General features: G+C 36.6%; 1 protein-coding gene across 1 annotated transcript in view; it reads right to left on the bottom strand.

The window, feature by feature from the left end:
* PPFIA2 (PTPRF interacting protein alpha 2) overlaps window positions 1-20,601 on the bottom strand; it is a 420,320-nt gene that overhangs the window by 239,348 nt on the left and 160,371 nt on the right. Inside the window, 2 exon segments of the mRNA XM_036759390.1 lie at window positions 1,274-1,438; window positions 19,996-20,097. Coding sequence (XP_036615285.1) covers window positions 1,274-1,438; window positions 19,996-20,097 — 267 coding nt within the window.

Below are 20,601 nucleotides of genomic sequence, written 5' to 3'. Positions count from 1 at the left end.
ATTACATTTAATAAACAACTTTTTAAAAAATCACAAAACCTTAACAGATTTCCAGAAAAGTGAGAATTTAACAAAGTACCAAATAATGACAGAAGATGAAAATATTACTGCCTAATTTTGCCACACTGGCAATTATGCTAGCAGGGCCTGCTAGACAGGAATTCAATTCTGGTACATGAAAAATGTTAATGAATCACTTTTGTTGACTTTGACAGCTAAAGTAAAAAACAAGATATAATTTATTTCTCAAAAATCTAGAAGACAAAATTATGGTTATCTTCGTTCGTATGTTGCACATAAGCCCTTTCTGAAAAAAAATGAAAAATACCTGAGAGTTGAGAAGAAATACATGTATTAATAAAGAGCAAACATATCTGCATTGGTACAAAGTAAATAAAACTGCTGCATAATCACTGGTTTGGAATTGAATGTTCATGACCTGTCACTTACTTCACAATGAAATGTCAAAAAAAGTCCTGAGCTTATAAAACACCAAAGAGGACAGAGTATTTATTTTTTTTAGTTCGATATTTTAAATTCTACAAAACTGAAATCAGACCATAAACCTTAATAATTTCCAAAGGGTATTACACTCAGACTGGCTTATATATGTCACTAGAATTTATTTCAGCAACAGCAATGAAAAAGCTTAAAGCTACTTTTAAAAAATGCCTTAAAGCATGTTTTTTTTTTTCTGCTGATATCTTATTTGGTTACATGGAATGACTTTTACAAAATGTAGTCTAGGCCTTACCGAATAGTAGAGCTAAGAAATGTCACCTTTAAGCAAGGATCTCCATGTGAGAAGAAGAAACTGCATAGTCTTCTTTTGTTTTTCAAAACAGATTTTCAGTGCTAGTGTTTGTTTTTCATAGCTGAGGTCCCAGCTACATTCCACCCCTCTCACTTCCCAGAGAACCATCCCTTATAAAGTTCAAAAAAAAGAGGAAGAAGATAGGGGGCGGGGGGACAGACAACCTACAACAATACATGAGCTCTGATAGAGTATCTGGGCCAGCATTATGAAATTACAAATTCACATTACGTATGACCAACTCTGTTGAGCTACAGATAACAGATTGATGGAAGGCCTCTGATGATGTTCAATTGGAATATCAAAGACCTTGGGAAACTCTGAATTTTTCATGCCCATTCAGGGAATCTCTTTGAATGACTTACTTTAGGAAGACATGTGCTTCAATGGATGAAAGCAAGAATGCCATGAAGGAGAGAGCACGATTAAGCTGAACATGAGTGTCTTTCCATACTGTACCTTTTCATCCAATGCCTTGTGGTGCTCAAACAGGGACTTCAGGGCTTTGAGAACCTCCACTTCACTGGAAACGCCTGATGGGGACTGGGCTTGCCTTTTAACCACAGTCATTCTTAGTGACCGCTCATGTCTTGAAACAAGGCACTCCAAATGCTCCAGTAACAACTATTGGTAGGAAACAAAAGAAAATGTAGTCAGAGATTTTCTCTCATATCCAAATGTTATTAGCGTTACAGTGACACAGAAGGCCTAACCATAAGGGTCTTGCCAGCTAACAGTTTGCCAAGATGCATTGTAATCAGAGGCAGTATTCTATAATGAAAGTAGTGATCATAAAATGAAAGGAAGGAGAAGGGTCAGAGGAAGGAAGGAAGGAAGGAAGTAGGGAAGGAGAGAAGAAATGAAGAAAAGAAGGGAGGGAGAAAGGAGGAAGGAAGGAAAAGGAAGGAAGGAAGGATGGATTCATTGGTTAGGGAATGGCAGAACAAATTTAGAGAAGGAAAAAGAAGGAAGGAAGGAAGGAAAAGGAAGGAAGGAAAGAAAGAAAAAGAAGGAAGGAAGGAAGGAAAAGGAAGGAAAGGGAAGGAAGGAAGGAAAAGGAAATAAGGAAGGAACGAAGGATTCATTGGTTAGGGAATGGCAGAACAAATTTAGAGAAGGAAAAAGAAGGAAGGAAAAGGAAGGAAGGAAGGAAAAGGAAATAAGGAAGGAACGAAGGATTCATTGGTTAGGGAATGGCAGAACAAATTTAGTTAGATGAATGCAATGAGATACTAATGCATAATTAGAAAAGGAAAATTTGAGGAATTCAAAGAAACATGGGAAAGCTTTATGAACTGATGTGTAGCCAATCAATCAATCAACATTTATTAAGTGCTTACAAGGTGCCAGGCACTGTTCTAAGTGCTAGAGCAAGCAGAATCACAAGGATACTATCCCTCACCATAAAGGAAGCAGAACCAAGAAAACACATATGCAATGACTACAGCAATGGAAATGGAAACAAGACAAATGAAATTAAACGTTAGAAATTATAGTGAACGAACTTAGCTTCAAATAAGTTAAATGAAAAGGTGCTTCCTCTCTTTCTCTTTTCAGAGGTGGAGGACATTATGGCAGTGCAATATTTTAATTCCTTGCTATCCTCTCACCAACCCCCTTAGTGTGGGATTTCTACTCCTTACCTTTTGTAGTTCTGGAATTATAAACAAACAAATGTTTGCCAGTGTTCCTGGAGTTTGTCAATCTAAGTAGCTCTATTCACCATCCCTACAACTTTTACCCCAAATACCTCACTAGTTAACAATCCTCCCTCTTTCTTCTCCCTCTCTTTCTCCATATATATATGTGTATATATTCACATGTATGTATATATGTATGTGTGTATGTGTATACATACACTATAAATGTATATATACATGTATATGTGCATATATACACATATATTATATGTGTGTATATGCATACATAGGTATATTTATGTATTCACATACATATATGTAACTATAAGTTCCTAGAGGAAAGGGACTGTCTTGGATTTTTTTGTTGTTGTTATTTGCTTCTTGTTTTGTTTTTTTCTCTGGCACCAGCACTTATAATCCTTGGCATATAATAAATGCTTAACAAAGGTTTTTCATTCATTGGTTCCTTTGTTCATATGTAAAGCACTGTGTCTTTAAATTGCTGCCCCTTCTGTGGAGTAATTTAGCGTTCAAAAAAAAAGACAGAATAAATTTTGCACAACGAGTTATATCAACCTGTAAAGGATATGGGGTACTACCTTTCATAGAAAAACATAATAATTGAAAGAACGAGGAAAATAACTTTGCTTTGATAAAAACAGCTAAAATCTGTGTTTGTGTAAGAAAACACTTTTTAAATGCAAGAAGTTAGGAGATAAAAAACTGTGTTATAAATACAAAAGCTTTCTGATTTTGTATGTGATGAGATTCATAGTTTAGAAAATTTTTTTATTAAAAACTGCTAATACGCTAACATAGTTTCAAGGACAAAGATTGAAGAAGATCTTTTTGAGATCTAAGAGTTTCAACAAACTACATGGTCATTTCCATGTAATTGTTTTAAGACTTAAGGGGGTAAGACTGAAAAAATGAAAATTAATTTAATTTTTTGAAGTCTTTGAAGTAAATAAAGGTCATTGATTTTATAAGGGAAATCTGCTGAGTTTTTAAGTCACATATTAAAGTTGAGTACTACTGATGTCACTGAGAGACACAAAGTATTAAGGCTGTAGCTGGGGTGGTCAAGAATAGTCAGAAGAAGACTGAGGCTGTGGGCGGGGGAGGGAAAGGGCATTAAACATAGCTTTGCCAAACCTATATGAACACAGCAGTTCACAAGAAAACCGACTGCTTGTTCCTGATTGGCTACAGAATGTTGACTATTGCCCTTAGAGCCACATAGAGGAGAGAAGCTCCTCACAAACACCTGCTTCTCTTTGCAGACCCCCTCCTTCTAATTCAAGAGTGAAAATCAGGCTGGGGGAATAGAGGTCTTACACTTGCTTTGTTATACAGGAAGAGGTCCTGGAGTCTAATTGGATGAAAGAGAATCTTAATGAATAAAGTAGTTAGTTAAGCTTATCTGCCTGGCTCAGAGGGTCAACCATAGCTATTTTTTTGGTAGGGAGAAATTCTACTATGATTGTAAGATGCGGAATCCTAGTGAGTGAGTAACTGGATGGGCTGGGCTGTAATGCCCAGTGAGCTCAGCCTGATGAACTTTGAGATGCTCTGGCCAATTCAATCCTGTAATTCTTTTCCAAGGCTTTTTCCAAAGAGTGACTGTAAATGTAAAGAGACTGAAAATGTGATGCTGGTTCAAGATTAGAGGATGTGTCTAGTTGGAGAGGGGGCAGCTAGGCGGCAGGGTCAGGAATATTTGTGTTCAAATCTGGCCTCAGACACCTATTAGCAGTGTGACCCTGAGAAAGTCACTTAACCCTGTTTGCCTCTATTACTTCATCTGTCAAATGAGCTGGAGAAGGAAATGGCAAACCACTCCAGTATCTTTGCCAAGAAAATCCAAATGGGGTCATAAAGAGTTGGACATTATTGAAATGACTGAACAATAACAAACAGCTAGAAGGTGGCAAAGACCAGCAGACAAGCAGTCCTGAAATGACTTAGAGTGACATGGCTGCTCCTGAAAAGACCAATGACATCAAATTTTGCAATCAAGAGCTGTGGCCTAGCCTGTACACAAATGTTTTCCTTCCTCATGCGCTTTCCTGTCAGATTTCTGTAAGAATTTAGATATTTGCTACCACAGCATTTGAGTGCATTGATGGGACAGTGTGATCTAAGTTTGTGCGTGGATTGTGATATGTTACTGATCTGAGGACCTATGATGTTAGTATCATTTATTTTGCCCTATTACTAAGTCATTATGTTTTAAGACCTAAAAAAAATTATCTTTTTGTGTAAATGGAAATGCATCATTATGTGCCCAAAAGTTAATATGGTGAGCAGAGAAACTTATCTCTAAGACCATGAGAGAAACTGAATATAATTGAGAGGTAATCTTTGGTGGAAACTTAGACCTGCCAATATGAGGGCAGATGGGTTGTTACTGAGCTAGCTCAGTGAGTGAGAGGTGTGAGATATTAAGGTTAGTATAACATTGCACATGTTAGGCCATACTTTTTTCAAAGCATTGGTCACATTTGCTGAATTTTTCCTTCTTTTTGTCTTTTTTTCTTTGTTATAAGGAGTGGTTTTCTTAGAGTGGAAAGATGTACTGGGAAATGTTGGTGATGCAAAAAAAAAAGATAACACATTTTCAAAATAATGATAATCATAATAATAATAATTATTCCTATCATTATCTATGTATCCCTTTCATTGCTTAATCTAGTACATTATACTTAGTAGGTGCTAAATGAATATTTGTTGAATTGAATTCAATTCTCTTGCTAGCACAAATTGTGTTTCAATTTCTATTAAGTGACCTATTGTTGAAGGACATAAATTTATATGAGGACACATGTGTCAACTATAGAGAATTAGACAGCTGTAAAAGCAGCAGTCTGGATTTATCTTAGCATAGCTAATTTTAATAAGGTTCTCTGGCTCAACAGGAAAAAAGGGGCTTTTTTTCTATGCATTTTAGGGAATGTTTCAAACACAATTTAGCTTTCCCCTTGCAGTTTATGACCCCTGAGATGGATGGAATTATAGCTTTGTTATTTATAACTGACATTAAGAATGACATCACAAGGCTTTAGATATCCAAGTCAAACACTATGGAGGATTACATAAGGAAATTGTGTTGGGGGCAATCTAATTTAGTGGCACAAGAATGAAAAAAAAAGAATTACTTTGTTTGGTGGGAAATAAGCACATATCAAATTATTCTAACCACAAGTCATGTCTCAAAAGCTCTACATTCAAGACCTGAGATATTGATGAAATAGAGGTTTATTATCTTGGATTATTTATCCAAAAAAGAATGACAACCTCCAAACCTTGTTTTTATACACACACACACACATACATACATACACAGACACACACAGACACACACAGACACACACACTTTATTGGGTCAAAAAAAACGAAAGACTTCTTTTCTTTGTTTTTCCCCCTCTTTTTTCCTTTTTATTTTTCAATTAACTCACATTTCTTAGGCAGTTTCTGGCTCAGTGGAGAGAGAGCACTGGGCCTGCAGCCAGGAAGACCTCAGTTCAAATACAGCCTCAGACACTTCCTAGCTATGTGACCCCCGGCAAGTCACAACCTCTCATTGCCTGACAAAAAGATCCATGAAAAGAAATGGCAAACCACTCCTGTATTTTTGTCAAGAAAATCCCACGGACGCTCATCCCCCTTACCTAATTGGTTACCAAGGCCTGTTGATTTTACCCATGTAACAGGTCTCAAACACATCACCTTCTTTCCTCTGACATTGCCACCATCCAGATGCAGGCCCTCATTTCTCCATGCCTAGATTATTGCTCTGGCCTTCTAGTTGGGACTGCCACAAGTCTCTCCCCAACAACAATCCATCATTCAGCTACTAAAAGGCTCTTGCTGAAGTACAGGTCTGATTATGTTACACCTATACTCAGTAAATTCCAGTGGCCTCCACTTAGCTCCAGAATTAAATATAAAATCCTCTGTTTGCATTTAAACCTGCCTTCCTAACCTGATTCCTTACAACACTTTTCTAATTATCTTACACCTTACCATACTCCCTCTATCATCCAATTCCATACTATCTTCCATTCAATAACATTGCCCTGTTTGTTGTTCCCCCAATAAGAAACTCCATCTCCCAACTCAGTACAATCTCACTAGCAGCTTCCCATGCTTAGAATGACCTTTCTTCCCATCTCTGCCTCCTGGATTCCCTGATCTCCTTTACTCCTCGGCTAAAATCTTATTTTCTTATAGGACCTCTTTCCTAACATTTTTTAATTTCAATGCCCTCCCACTATCAATGATTTTCTTTCTTTAAAACATATTTTTATTTATTTCATTAAACATTACCCAATTACATGTAAAAAACCCCCAATCACTTACCAAAAAAAATTATGAGCTCCAAATTCTCTCCCTGCCTACCACCACTCCAACCTCCTTAAGAAGACAAGCAATTTGATATCAATTATACATGTGAAGTCAAGTCATGCAAAACAAATGTCAATTATTGTCAATGAGTCCAGTACACAACTTGTGTGTACTGTGAGCTCTTTGAGAGCAGAGGTTGTTGTTTATGTTTCTTTGTTACACCTAGTACTTAGTACAGTGCCCCACACCAAATAGGTATGTTTATTAAATACTTATTGATTGACAACTTGGAAGAAAATGAGGAAAAAAAAACCTAAACCTTTGTAACAAATAAAAATAGGGACACATACAGAATTAAAATAAGGGGCCAGAGCAGAATCTATTTTGCTTTAGCTGAAGTAAAAAAGCCAGGGGTAGCTATCAAGACAAAGCAAAAGCAAAAACAGATCCAATTAAAAGAGCTAATAAGAGAAACTGCATTGTACTAAAAATGTAACATAGAAAATGAAGTAATATCAATACTAAACTAAGCTATAGCATAGGCCCAGAAATAGAGATAGCAGTAATATCAGGGAAAGTCTTTCAGGACTTAGAAGTGAATGGCAAAGCATCCAAATGGCACAGGATTCAAATTCTTAAAGCATAAGTTAAATGATTTAGAAGAGGAAATTGTAAAAGTATATTAGCAGGGGACTTCAATTTTCTCCTCTTTGAAGTAAATAAATCTAATCATAACTAAGGAAGAAGATGCAGAGATGAATAGAGTTTTAGAAAAGTCAGATATCATAGACCTCTGGGGAGGGGGAATTGATAATAGAAAGGAATATCCTTTTTTTTCTCAGTTGTACATAGCATCCTTTACAAATATTGACCATAATGCAATAAAAAATTCATTAAACAAAGAACTATGGAAACATAAAATAAAAAGTAATTAGAAACTAAATAATGAGTAGGTCAAAGAATAAATTATAGAAACAATACATAATTTAATTGAAGTAATGACAATATTGAGGCAACATACCAAACTTTATGAGATGTAGCCAAAAACAATACTTAGGAGGAAAATTATATATCTAAATCTCATTAATTAAAAGAGAGAGAAAGAACAGATTAATGAATTGGACGTGCAACTAAAAAAAAACTAGAAAAAATTTTAAATCCCCAATTAAACATCAAAATGAAAATCCTGAAAAATCAAAGGAGAGATAATTAAATTGGAAGCAAAAACAAAACAAAACATAAACATTGAACTAATCAACATAGCTGAATTTATGAAAAAAGAAAAATAAACAACTGGTTTGCTTTAAAAAAAGGAAAGAAGAAAAATCAAATTACTAGTATCAAAAATGAAAAAAAAAAGGTGAATGTACCACCAATAAAGATGAAGTTAAAGCATTTATTTGGAGCTATTTTGCCCAATTACAGGCTAATTGGAATTTAGGTTCATTATGAGTAGGAATTGTTTTATTTTTTGCCCTTGAATTACCAGTGCTCAGTACTTTTTTTTTTCCACATAGAATATACTTGATAAATGGTTGGTTGTTTGACATGCAAAAATCCCTTAAAATATTATGCAAAATAGATTTTAAATAACACTTATGGAGGAAAAAGCTAAGGTCGAACATGACTTGCTGACTTACTTAAGGCCAGATAATCAGTAATTTTTTCATAATCAGTTTCCCCAATAAACTATTTAACATAATTTCCCACAAATGTTAATGCAAACAAAAAAAAAAACAAGACATTTCTTAATTCAAAAATAACCATTTTTAGGCACGAATACAATTTTTGGAAAGTTACAAATAAAGAGGAAAAGGAATCATATTTGCAAAGCTATTTAAAGCTGTTCTTTCTGTAGTAGCCAAAAACTGGAAACTAAGTGGATGACCACTTATTGAGGAATAGCTAAATAAATTATCATCTGTGAATCTAATGGAGTATTATCATAGCATAAGAAATTATGATCTGTACGGTTTCAGAGGAAACTGTTAAAGCCTCTATGAACTGATGAAAAGTGAAATGAGCAGAACTAGAAGAATAATTTACACAATGACAACAATATCATAAAGAAAAAAAAACAAACTTTGAAATACTGAAGGTGAAACATGCTATCCATGTTTTTCCAAAGAGGTGATTCATTTATTAATCCACATGTGTTTAGATATAAGTAATGTGGGAATTTGTTTTGATGAACTATGCAGATTTGTTATCAGAGTTTTCTTTTTTTATTCTTCAGTGGAGATTGGGCATAATAACAAACAGAGAAGCAGTAAAAAAAAAGAGTAATGAATAATAATAATGAGAATGTTGCATAACTGAAGCTTTAGTTACATTAATACATGACAAAGCTATCTGATAAAAATGAAATAAAAGCACCAGGCTTGGCAATAGGAAGATCTGAATTCAAATCCAACCTTAGACACTTCCTAGCTGTGGGACTTTGGGTATGTCACTTAACCTGTTTACCTCAGTTTCCTTATCTGTAAAATGGAGATAACAGTAGCACCTACCTCACTGGGTTATTGCAAGGATCAAATGAGATAAAAATTGCAAAGTTCTTAGCACAATGCCTAGCACAAAGCAAGCTCTATGCAAATGGTGGGGGTGGTGGTGGTCACGGTGAAGAAGAAGGAGGAGAAAGAGGAGGTAGAAGGATAAAGAAGGAAGGAGGAGGAGGAGAAAGAGACAGAAGGATAAAGAAGGAAGGAGAAGGAGGAGGAGAAGAAAGGAATGTTGACAGTTTGTTTGCAAATTCTTGCAACAATTGGGTATTCTAGTAACAAACTGACCTTTATGTCTACTTCAGAATCTGTGTGTGATGTTATTTATTTACTCTATATGTTCATCCCTACATAAAACCTCCTCAACTAATCAGTACTTTGTAAGAAGAGATAATCCTAAACAGTTGAGATACACATTCTAACATGCCCCAGCTTCCATTTAAAGTTTTCTCTGCTGAAGAAGATGAGAAAATTAAATCACCACTAATTATTTAAGTGTGATGATGAGCTGGGTTAAATATTATATTTGGTAGTTACAGCTTCTTTCAAAATTAGCACCCCGAATCATAACCACTACAACTACCCATTTTAAGAGAATAACGATCATTCATTCATTTACTCAATAATCATTTTTCAGTCTGACTGCAGAGCAATGTGCTAGAACTTAAGGAGAAATAGAATTTAGATAAGACATTGGCTGAGTCCTTGTGGAATTTTTCCATTCCAGTAAGGGAGATAAGGCATGCCCTAAATAGAAAATCATAACATACATTCTGTGATAGCTGAATTAGGGTTATCTCCCCCTCTTACAATGTAAATTCCAAGAGGGCCCAGGCTCTCTCACTTGTGTATCTGCATTAGGAGTGTTTAGCACAGAGCCTGGCATGTAAAGACAGAGAAAGGGAATGGACTTGTGATTTCATTGGCTTTGTGATTTCATTTCATTTCCATAAATTCTTGGAGGTCAACAACTTCTCGCAATTTACAGTTTTAGAGAGCTGCCTAAATTATTGAAATGTTAAGCCACTATGTGTTAGAGATGGGACTTAAATTCAGGTCTTCCAGTCTTTGAAGTCAGCCCTCAAAGTTGTCAGGACACTGCTTCTTGTTTGGTACACAGTAGGTACTTAATTACTTGAGACAGGCAGGTGGCTCAGTGGAAAAAAGTGCTTGGTCTGGAGTCAGGAAGACATGGGTTCAATCCGGCTTCACACATGTACCAGCTGTGTGACCCTGGGCAAGTCCCTTAATCTCTGGTTGCCGCAATCCACTGGAGAAGGAAATGGCAAACCACTCCAGTATCTTTGCCAAGAAATCCCCATGGACAATACTGGCATGCTATGGTTCACAGGGTCATGAAGAGTTGGAAATGGCTGAACAACAAGTATTCAATTAATGTATGATGTCAATATATGATTAATATATGAAATCAAGAGAGGAAGGCCTTTATTGACTAGAAAAACATAAAAGTCTCCTTGAAGGATAAGGTATTTAAGTAGACCTTTAAAGGACATGTAAGATCCTGGAGGTAACAAAGAGAAGGAAGAATCTGTTTGTACTTTCACAAAGTCTGCCACACATGCACCCCTTTCTCTATTCTCAAAGTCACCATCTTATTTTAGAATCAAATCACCTCTCACCTGAAGTATTGATATTGCCTTGTAATGGGTCTCCCTGTGTCATCTCCCTCCATTCCGATCCACTCTCTACCTAGCTGACCACATCTCTATCCTGCTCAATAAGCTTCAGAGGCTCCTTAATACTGTTAGATTCAAATAAAATACTCTTTTGTTTGGCATTTGATGTTTTTTATAACCGAGTCCTTTCCTACCTATATAATAGGCTCATCCTACATAACTCCTCCTTCCATAGGCTGAAGTACAAGCACCCTAATGTAATGGTGAGCAAAGAGGAACTTTTTGTTTTGTTCTTTTTTCTTTTGGAGTTTTCGTTCTTCTCAGCACTAAGGTAATCAAGTGCCTTTGATTGAGATTTGCCTTTGTTTGAATCAAGAGTCTTTGATTAAGCAAGAGTCCTTGATGACCTGCTTAAGTCACAAGAAAGCCTAAGTCACATGAATTCAAGTCACATAGTTATGATGCCCTCTGTGGGCTGACCCTGAAGAAGTGTATATATGCTCTGAGGTTAGCATTTTGCTTTGGGGCTCACTCATTGGAATTTTCCTGTGATTTTGCCAGATGAGACTCTGGGTAGCTGTTAGGGAGCCCCATTTTGAAAACCCAGATGTTGCTGCTTCTCTCTCTGGTAACTATGTAGGTATTGCTATGGACAGACAATTAGAAGCTCTGTCTGTTGATTTGTGCTATTTGCTCTTTTTATATAATTTCTATTTGTATTTTCTCTGAAGTCAGGGTGCTGATTTTTTCCCCCTGAACTAAGTGAATGATATATGTATGGTTAATTAAAGTGAGATTGTAAACCTCTTAAAGTTGCTTTCCTTAGAAAAGTAGATCAAAAAGCCTGTGCTAGTAGCCCTCCTGTGTGCTGGTGGTGTTGGTCTATATACCTCCCCAGCAACTGCTAGCAGCACTGTTGTCACAACTAGTTTCTCTGATCTTCATATGTGGCATACCTCCTCCAATCTCCAGGCCTGTGTACTGGATGTACTCCATGGATAGAATTCTCTAGTGTTTCATCTCTAGCCTCTTAGTTTCCCTTCATTCTTTCAAGACTTAGCCCAAATTCTGCTTTCTCTAGGAGTTCTCTTCCACTCCTGCCCTCCTCTCCTCATGTTAGTCCCTTTACCTGTAAGATAATCATCCACCTACCCCATAATAAATGCCTGTTAATTGACTGACAAGAAGGATTTAAAGGGAAAGCATAAGGAAAGTAAGAGGAACCAGAAAATATCAGGTAAGTATGAGGTCCCTATGTAATCTGAACAAAAGAATATGTAGTGAGAATGAAAGCAATGAATATTTTTTTTTAGTGAGATAAGGTATGAAAGCAAAGAGAGAACAATTACAATAAGACAAAAAGGTGTCTAACTGTGGGCCATCTTCTGAACATTGCTGGCCTTTTTACCTCAAGCATGTGTTTATGTAAATAAGAAATTTCATTCTACTCCTACAACTTATATGTGGGATGTTGTGTGTTTGGGAGAGGAAGTGAGCCATACACTTATCAAAGCTTTATAAAAGTTAATATTATTTATTATATTTAAAGATGATAAACATTAATGCATTCGACAATATCAGGTTGCTATGGAAATTTCCTATGTAAGTGCTGTTTTTAGGAGGAGGCAGCAATGAAAAGAGCTGGAGATGGCCTTTCTCCATTACTTTTGGGATGTACATTCTAACAGTTTCTTATAAGATTATAGATACAGAAATGGGAAGATGCTCTGAAGTCATTAGGTCAGAACCACTCTTTTGAAAGGTGAAGACCTTGAGGCTCAGAGTTGTTTATGGGTTGTATAACTACTCATTATCTGGGGTATGATTCGAAACTCAAATCTTCCTAGCGGCAAAGTCCAGATGGACCTAAGTTTGAGTACTAGGTTTGCTACTTACTATGCTTAGCATGTGATTTTGAACATATCGCTTTACCTCCTTGGCCCCAGTTTCTCCACTGGTAAAATAACAGGGTTGGACTAGACTAGGCTTTCATTGCAATCACTGCCAATTTATGATCTATGATTCTGTGAATTATACATACACACACATATATATGTATGTATTATATATACACACACATATAGATATATGTATACGTGATAACTGCTCAATATGTTTACAAATATATAGATCAACACAGAATTATGAATACACCAAAACACATTGTTAGGCACCTAATAAATGCTTGTCCAACCGAATCCTCAGTTCTATTCCTTCCTTAGCTGCTTCCAATCTTATACTACTTTTTTTCTCTCCTTCATAACAGAACCATATAAGAAAGATCTTAGCATTACTGATAACCATGATGGTGTGGTTACCGATCTAGAGCCAGACATCCTGGGGAACAAAGTCAAGTGGGCCTTAGGAAGCACTGCTAACAATAAGGCTAGTGGAGGTAATGGAATTCCAGCTGAGCTATTTAAAATCCTAAAAGGTGATGTTGTTAAAGTGCTGCATTCAATTTGCAGCAAATTTGGAAAACTCAATATTGGCCACTGGATTGGAAAAAAATCAGTTTACATCCCAATTCTAAAGAAAGGCATTGCCAAAGAATGTTCAAATTATCAAACAATTGTGCTCATTTTACACACCAGCAAGGTTATGCTTAAGATTCTGCAAGCTAGACTTCAGCAATATATGAAGTGAGAATTACCAGAAACGCAGGCTGGTTTTCAAAGAAGCAGAGGAACTAGAGATGAAATTGCCAACATTTGCTGGATTATGGAGAAAGCAAGGGAGTTCCAGAAAAAAAATGTATTTCTGCTTCATTGAGTTCACTAAAGCCTTTGACTGTGTGGATCACAACCAAATATGGCAAGTCCTCAAAGAGATGGGAGTACCAGACCATCTTGTTTTCTAAGGAGGCTGTATGCAGTTCAAGAAGCAACAGTTAGAACTGAACATGGGACAACTGATTGGTTTAAGACTAGAAAAGGAGTATGGTAAGGCTATATATTTCACCTTATTTAACATAAATATAGACTGCAACATCATGTGAAATGCCAGGCTGGATGAATCGAAAGCCAGAATTAAGGATGCTGAGAGAAATATCGACAATTTCAGATATGCAGATTATACCATTCTGGTAGCAGAAAGTGAAGAAGAATTAAGAAGCCTAGGGTGAATGAAGAGAGTATAAAAGCTGGCTTTTAGCTTAACATCAAAAAAGCTGAAATCTTGGCAACTCAAAGTGTATGTATGTATTATATATACACACACATATAGATATATGTATATGTGATAACTGCTCAATATGTTTACAAATATATAGATCAACACAGAATTATGAATACACCAAAAACACATTGTTAGGCACCTAATAAATGCTTGTTCAACCGAATCCATCACTTAGTGGCAAATGGAGTGAGAAGAAATGGAAGTAGTGTCAGATTTTATAGTCTTGGGCTCAAAGATCATTGCAGACAGCAGCTGTAATCATGAAGATAAAAGACACTTTCTCCTTGGAAGGAAAGTGATGGCAAATTTGGACAGCATACTATAGCAGAGACATCACCTTAATGACAAATTTCCATAGAGTCAAAGCTATGGGTTTTTCAATACCAATGTATGGCTGTGCGAGTTGGACTCTAAGGAAAGCCAAATCATGTAAAATTGATGCTTTCAAATCATGATACCACAGAGGACTTTTGGGAAACCCCTGGACAGCAAGAGGACCAAATCCAGCAGTATTTAGAGAAATTAATTCAAACTATTTATTGGAAGGTCAAATACTAAAGCTGAAGTTTAAATACTTTGGCCACCTAATGAGAAGATGGGATTCACTGGAAAAGACCCTGATGTTGGGAAAGATTAAAGGCAAAAGGAAAAGGGGATGGTATAGGATGAGAAGCACAGATAGTGTCACAGGAACAACGAGCATGAATATGGATAGACTTTGAGAGAAAATGTAGGATAGGCTAACTTGCTATGGTCTGTGGGGTCATGAAGAATCAACAGGGCAGAATAAAGGAATAACAAGCCTAAGATCAGCACATCAGGTTGTTATGACAAAGTAAGTTCTAAGAACAAAAGCATATGTAAAAAAAATGACATAAATCTAAAATCAAGATTAAAGGCAAGATGGCATAATGGAAACACAGACTCAGATCTCAAAGTCAAAAGGCAGGAGGGCCTGGGTTAAAGTCTCTCTTCTCATACATACTAGCCATGCCATCTTGGGCAAATCACTTAACTTCTAAAGGTTCTAGGAAGCCCTCTAAAATTGTAAGTTTCAGAGTAATTGGTGATCTGCTTTGCAAATATAGTATCCCCACTGGGATAAAAATGTAAGATAAAAGCCACAGGTCCAGACAAAAAAAATATAAAGGATATATAATAAAATAATCTCCCCAACATTTAACCAGGGAGATAAAGAGGGGAAGAAAGCAAATTTTCATTCAATGTGTTGGTTCCACTGATCTTAATAAAGAGTCATTTATGACTCTTTGACCTTAGAAAAGAACATGTCTATTTCCCTTGCACTCTAAAAATAATCTCTTTAGGTCCTAAGCCATTGGTTCAAGAAAGGTAAGTATTTTCTATGTTTATCAGTTAATTCAAGTTGAGTTGTGCTCATTGGCCTCTTCTCACATCCTAAATAAGGTTGAGTATTCATATTTTCTTCAATTTTGATTCCAAAGAAAGCAGAGGACAATAAAACTGGTTTATATATTTTTTAAAGCCACAGTAGGGAAGAGGTTCCAAAAAGCAATTTGATTATGGTGACAATAATTACGAAGAGAGGGCAGAGTCACTCCCTTGCCTGGCCTTGTTCTTCTTCTGTCTTCTCTCCAAAGAAAACTCTCCATTGCTTTGGAAATGAAAGAAAAAGAAAAAAAATGGCCAAAAGGGATTTGATACTCCAAATAAATAACAATAGTAAAGGAGCACCTCATTTTTTCTCGAAAAATTCAAGTCACCCGAACTGGATGATCTACATCTGAGCACCCAAAGAAACGCAAGGTGTGTCTGCTGAGATACTTTATCTTTTACGTGAAAGATTATAGGAAATGAGAGTCAGGCAAATTTTGTCCTGATTTTCAATGCTCATAGATGACCATGTCACTTCCTTGTTCCCCTGACTGTTCCCTCTTGCTAATAAAATAAAAGACAAACTCCTCTGTTGGGGTTTAAAACTCTACACAATTTGGCTCCAGCCAAATTTCTAGACTGACTAATGCATATTAATTTCTTCCACACATGTTAAATTGTGGCCAAACTGGTTCTCTTTGCCGTTCCCCATATATAATGTTCCATCTTCCATCCTTGTGCCTTTGCAAAGACATGAAATACATTCTCATTTTTACCTCCTAGAATTCCTAGCTTCTCTTGGGCAGCCAAATGGTATAATAAATAGCATTTGACTTAGAGTCTAAAACTCCTGAGTTTGAATCTTGTCTCAAATATTTCCCACTTGTGTGACCTTGAACAAGTGTTATGGTAATTATGGTGGGACTTTTTTGCTGTTTTTCTCTTTTGGAATGCTAAGGCCATCAAGTGCCTTTAATGAGTCTTGCCTTTGTTTGAATAGGGCGGGTAAAGCTGGACCCTTTTGTCTTGGAGTGTTTCTCAGCACTGAGGTAATCAAATAACTTTGATGAGTACTGCCTTTCAAACGTAATAGCAAACAGTGGGACCTTTTTGTTGTCTTTGATTTGGGGTGCTTTTCAGCATCAAGGCAATCCAGCGTCATTAATTGAAAAAAATGTATATGATGTGGTGCTAGTGACTGAAGAACTTTCCCATACCATAAATGCTAAGCAGGCCCTGAGCAGAGTATGTGTGCTAGAAGGTTAGCATTTCACCTTTGGGGGCATACTCATTGGAAGAGTGTTGGTGATTTGGCCAGATTAGATTCTGGGTAGCTGTTGGACCACCCCCACCCCCCACCTCCCCCTTTGATAACCCAGATGTTGGTGCTTATCTCTCTGGTAACTATGTATGTAACATCCTGACAGACAGCTAGAGGCCTATCTGTTGATTTCTGTGTGTTATTTGCTCTATTTATATAATTTCTGCTTGTAATTTCTGTTTGTGTTTTCCCCGAAGTTCAGGGTGCTGACTTTTCCCATTGACCTAAGTGAATGGTATATGCATGTTTAATTAAAGTGAGATTGTTAACCCCTTAAAGTTGCTTTCCTAAGAAAAGCAGATCAAAGGACCTGTGCTAGCAGCCCTTCTGTGTGCTCTTGTTGTTGGTCAGCAGCTGCTAGAAACATTGTCGTTACAACAAGTCACCTCTGTCTACCTAAATTTCCTCATCTTTACAATCGGGGTAATAATAGTACCTACCTCCTAGTGCTATTGTGAGGATCAAATGACACAATCTAAATAACTTATTTTGTCAGCCTTATAGAGCTTTAAATTGCTATGCAAGTGCTTGCTATTGTTTTGATGCTAAGTTCAAGCACAAATTCCAATAGAAAACCCATTCCGATGTCCCTGGGCACTAGTGTGCCCTTCCCCAATTACATTTTATTTACTTTGCATATACTCTCTATTCATTTATCTCTGTACGTGTTCTTTCTTCCCAATAGAATGAAAACACCTTGAAATCAGGGACTGTTCCATTTATATTTTTCTAACCCTGATGCCTAGTACAAATCCTAGCTGAATGAATGAATGAATGAGTGAGTGAACGAAAGAAAAGACTACTTTGGGGCCATCTGCCCAACACCCAGGAGCAAGAGATTGTCATAGAGTAAGATATTCAATGAGAAAGAAGTAATCCTTCTAGCCTGTTCTGTTTTATTTAAAGGTCAGAGGAGACCTAGGAAATGACCATGGAAATCAGGGTAGTAGAGAGTAGAGAGACTCAAACTATGATGGAAGAGGTAGAAATCAAGATGTGGGTAGAGAGACTAGAAGATTTCCAAAATGTGGGAGCGGGGAGAAGGATAAGGGAGGACAGTGGATAATATCTCTCAGTATGGCCAACTTGCTTGTAATTTTCTGAATAAATAGATAGGTTGGACAATGATTAAAAGCATATTTACAGTGGGAGGAAATACGCTAAGAAAACCAGTGATATGCACAGAATATGAAGTATTTTTAAATATTTGATAAGATCACAGAGATGGAAACAGGGAAAGGCACTCCAACTGTAATTTCATTGATATAAGAAACTCCTAGATGGAGTAATAGATTACCAATACAGGTTGGCACCTTCTTGTCACCTTATGATTTTAAAGAGTTTTGTAGATCACTTAGAGGGTAAGTCTCCCAAGGTCCCACATTCAGTATACACACACACACACACACACACACACACACACAAACACGTATGTATATATGTGTTTATATAGATGCATATGTGTATATACATACATCATATATACTGTATTGGCAAGTGAAGTAGGACATTTGGCTGCTTTTTCTTTTGGAGTGCCTCTCAGCACTAAGGTAATCAAGTGCCTTTGATTGAAGTCTTGCCTTTGATTGAATCAAGAGACTTTGATTGAATCGATGTCTTTGATGACCTGTTGTTGTTACACACACACACACACACACACACACACACACACTATATGTTTGTATATGTGTGCATGTGTATACACATGTATGTTTCTATGTGTGTATGCGAGAGAGAGAGAGAGAGAGACAAGACTTGAACCCATCTTTGTGACCCTAAGGTCTGCTCTTTATTGACTACACCATGCTCCTCCTGGGTAAAAGCATAAGGAAATAAATGGATCTTGATCACATAAACATTATGCACATAGAGGGAACTTTTACTGCTAATATGGGCCCAGTGGTTATTTAGATATGTTTTATATTATTTTATATCTTTTCTAAGACCAACCACAAAAGATACAATGCATTCATAATATTTGTTTTTTTGGATGTTGTTTGTAATAGCTATAATACTCAAAATATAATACTCAAAGTATAAAATATATAATACTCAGAATATTTGAATCGAATGCCCATACTCAAGATAAGTGACTGTGCAGAGATAAAACTGCTTTTTTACCGTCGGGTAACTGCACTGACTTTACAATGTAGGGGCTAGAATATTTCATATTTATATCTTGCTTGTACGTATTTGTTTACATGTATAATATATAATGTATAAACTCCTTGAGGGCAGGAATTGTTTTTGCCTTTCTTCGTATCACCACTGCTTAGCACAGTGCCTGTCACATAGCAGGCAATTAATAAAAGCTTGTTGACTTGGCAAAGGAAATACAACTTTTTTTTTTACTCTTTTTTTTTTTGCAGGGGGTAAGGCAGGGCAATTGGGGTTAAGTGACTTGCCCAAGGTCACACAGCTAGTAAGTGTGTCAAGTGTCTGAGGACACATTTGAACTCATGTTCTCCTGACTCCAGGGCTGGTGCTGTACTTACTGTGCTACCTAGCTGTCCCCCCCTCCTTTTTTTTTTACTGTTATGTGACAACAAAAAGTGTCTTTAAACAGTGGTAACATGATGTGATAGTAATGAAATGTCCAATTTCTTAAAGAAGACTCCACGTTCAATCTGTTGTTACTGTGGCTGTTTCTCCCATAGAGCTATAGAATTTGAAGCCTGGGAGGAACTTTAGTAAGCATTTAATTCAACCCAAAAAGATGTAACTTAACTAGTAAGGAGTGGAGGTCAACGCAGAACTCAAGTCTCCTGATGCCATTTCAAAATCCTGGTATATATACACATGATCTTCAAAAATCCAAGTATTGTTTTTAAATTTCTAAAGGCATATGTGCTTATTTGGGATTCGTATGAGGCAGCTGCTGGCACAGTGCATAGAATGCTGTGGCTGAAGTCAGAAGACCTGAATTCGAATCCAACCTCAGACACTCCTACTAGCTGTGGGACCCTCTGCCTCAGTTTTGTCAACCATAACATGGAAATAATGAAAATGTCTACCTCACAGAGTTGTTGTGAGGATCAAATGAGATGATATTTATAGTACATTGACTGGTACATAGTAGGCACTATATAAATGCTTATTCCTTCCCATTGCCCATCTATGTGGAACGTAGCCTAGCGTAGCACCAAAGGGCAAAGGAAACTAATTCAGATGCAGGATAAAATCACTCAGTGCACTTCATGCTTACTCTTGTGTTGTTTCTCTCAGCCTTAAGTTCAGATATTTCTTCTTCTTTTTCTAGCAGTTGTTCCCGGCATGCATTTAATTCTTTTGTCAGAGCAGCAAATTCCTAAAAATGAAATTAAAAAAAGAGTTATGGAGATATTTAAAATTTTTCAAATGGTGTTATAACACTAGCTTTTAAAAAGACATGACAAGTCCAAATATACAAGAAAATTGGTGTAAAATATTAGATCCTCAAGTTTTAAGATATAAATCTTCAGATAAAAACACAGACCGTACAACTACTAACTTAGCAGGCCAATAAATATTGCTTTCACCACAGCTAGCTTACTCTGAATAAATCGGTAAGTGATATTCAGAGTGATAGTACTTTCCTCCCAAATGTTCAACTTTGATTACCAACAAGCAAATACTTTATTGGTATGGTTATATGTCGCATGTTTTCCCTAATTCAGCTTGTAAAAATCCTGGGTGCAGTCTCTGATCAGTTTGTATCTGCATATTTTTTTTCAAAAGGATATAATCTTAGGGGTGTGGCTCTTGTTTGTTGTTGTCCAGCCATATTTTCAGTTGTGCCTGACTCTCTGGGACCCACTCTGGGATTTTCTTG

This window comes from Trichosurus vulpecula, chromosome 5 (genome assembly GCF_011100635.1).
Source record: "Trichosurus vulpecula isolate mTriVul1 chromosome 5, mTriVul1.pri, whole genome shotgun sequence".
NCBI lineage: Eukaryota > Metazoa > Chordata > Mammalia > Diprotodontia > Phalangeridae > Trichosurus > Trichosurus vulpecula.
The sequence above is the reverse complement of the archived record's forward strand: the minus strand, read 5'-3'. Positions and strand labels throughout refer to the sequence as shown.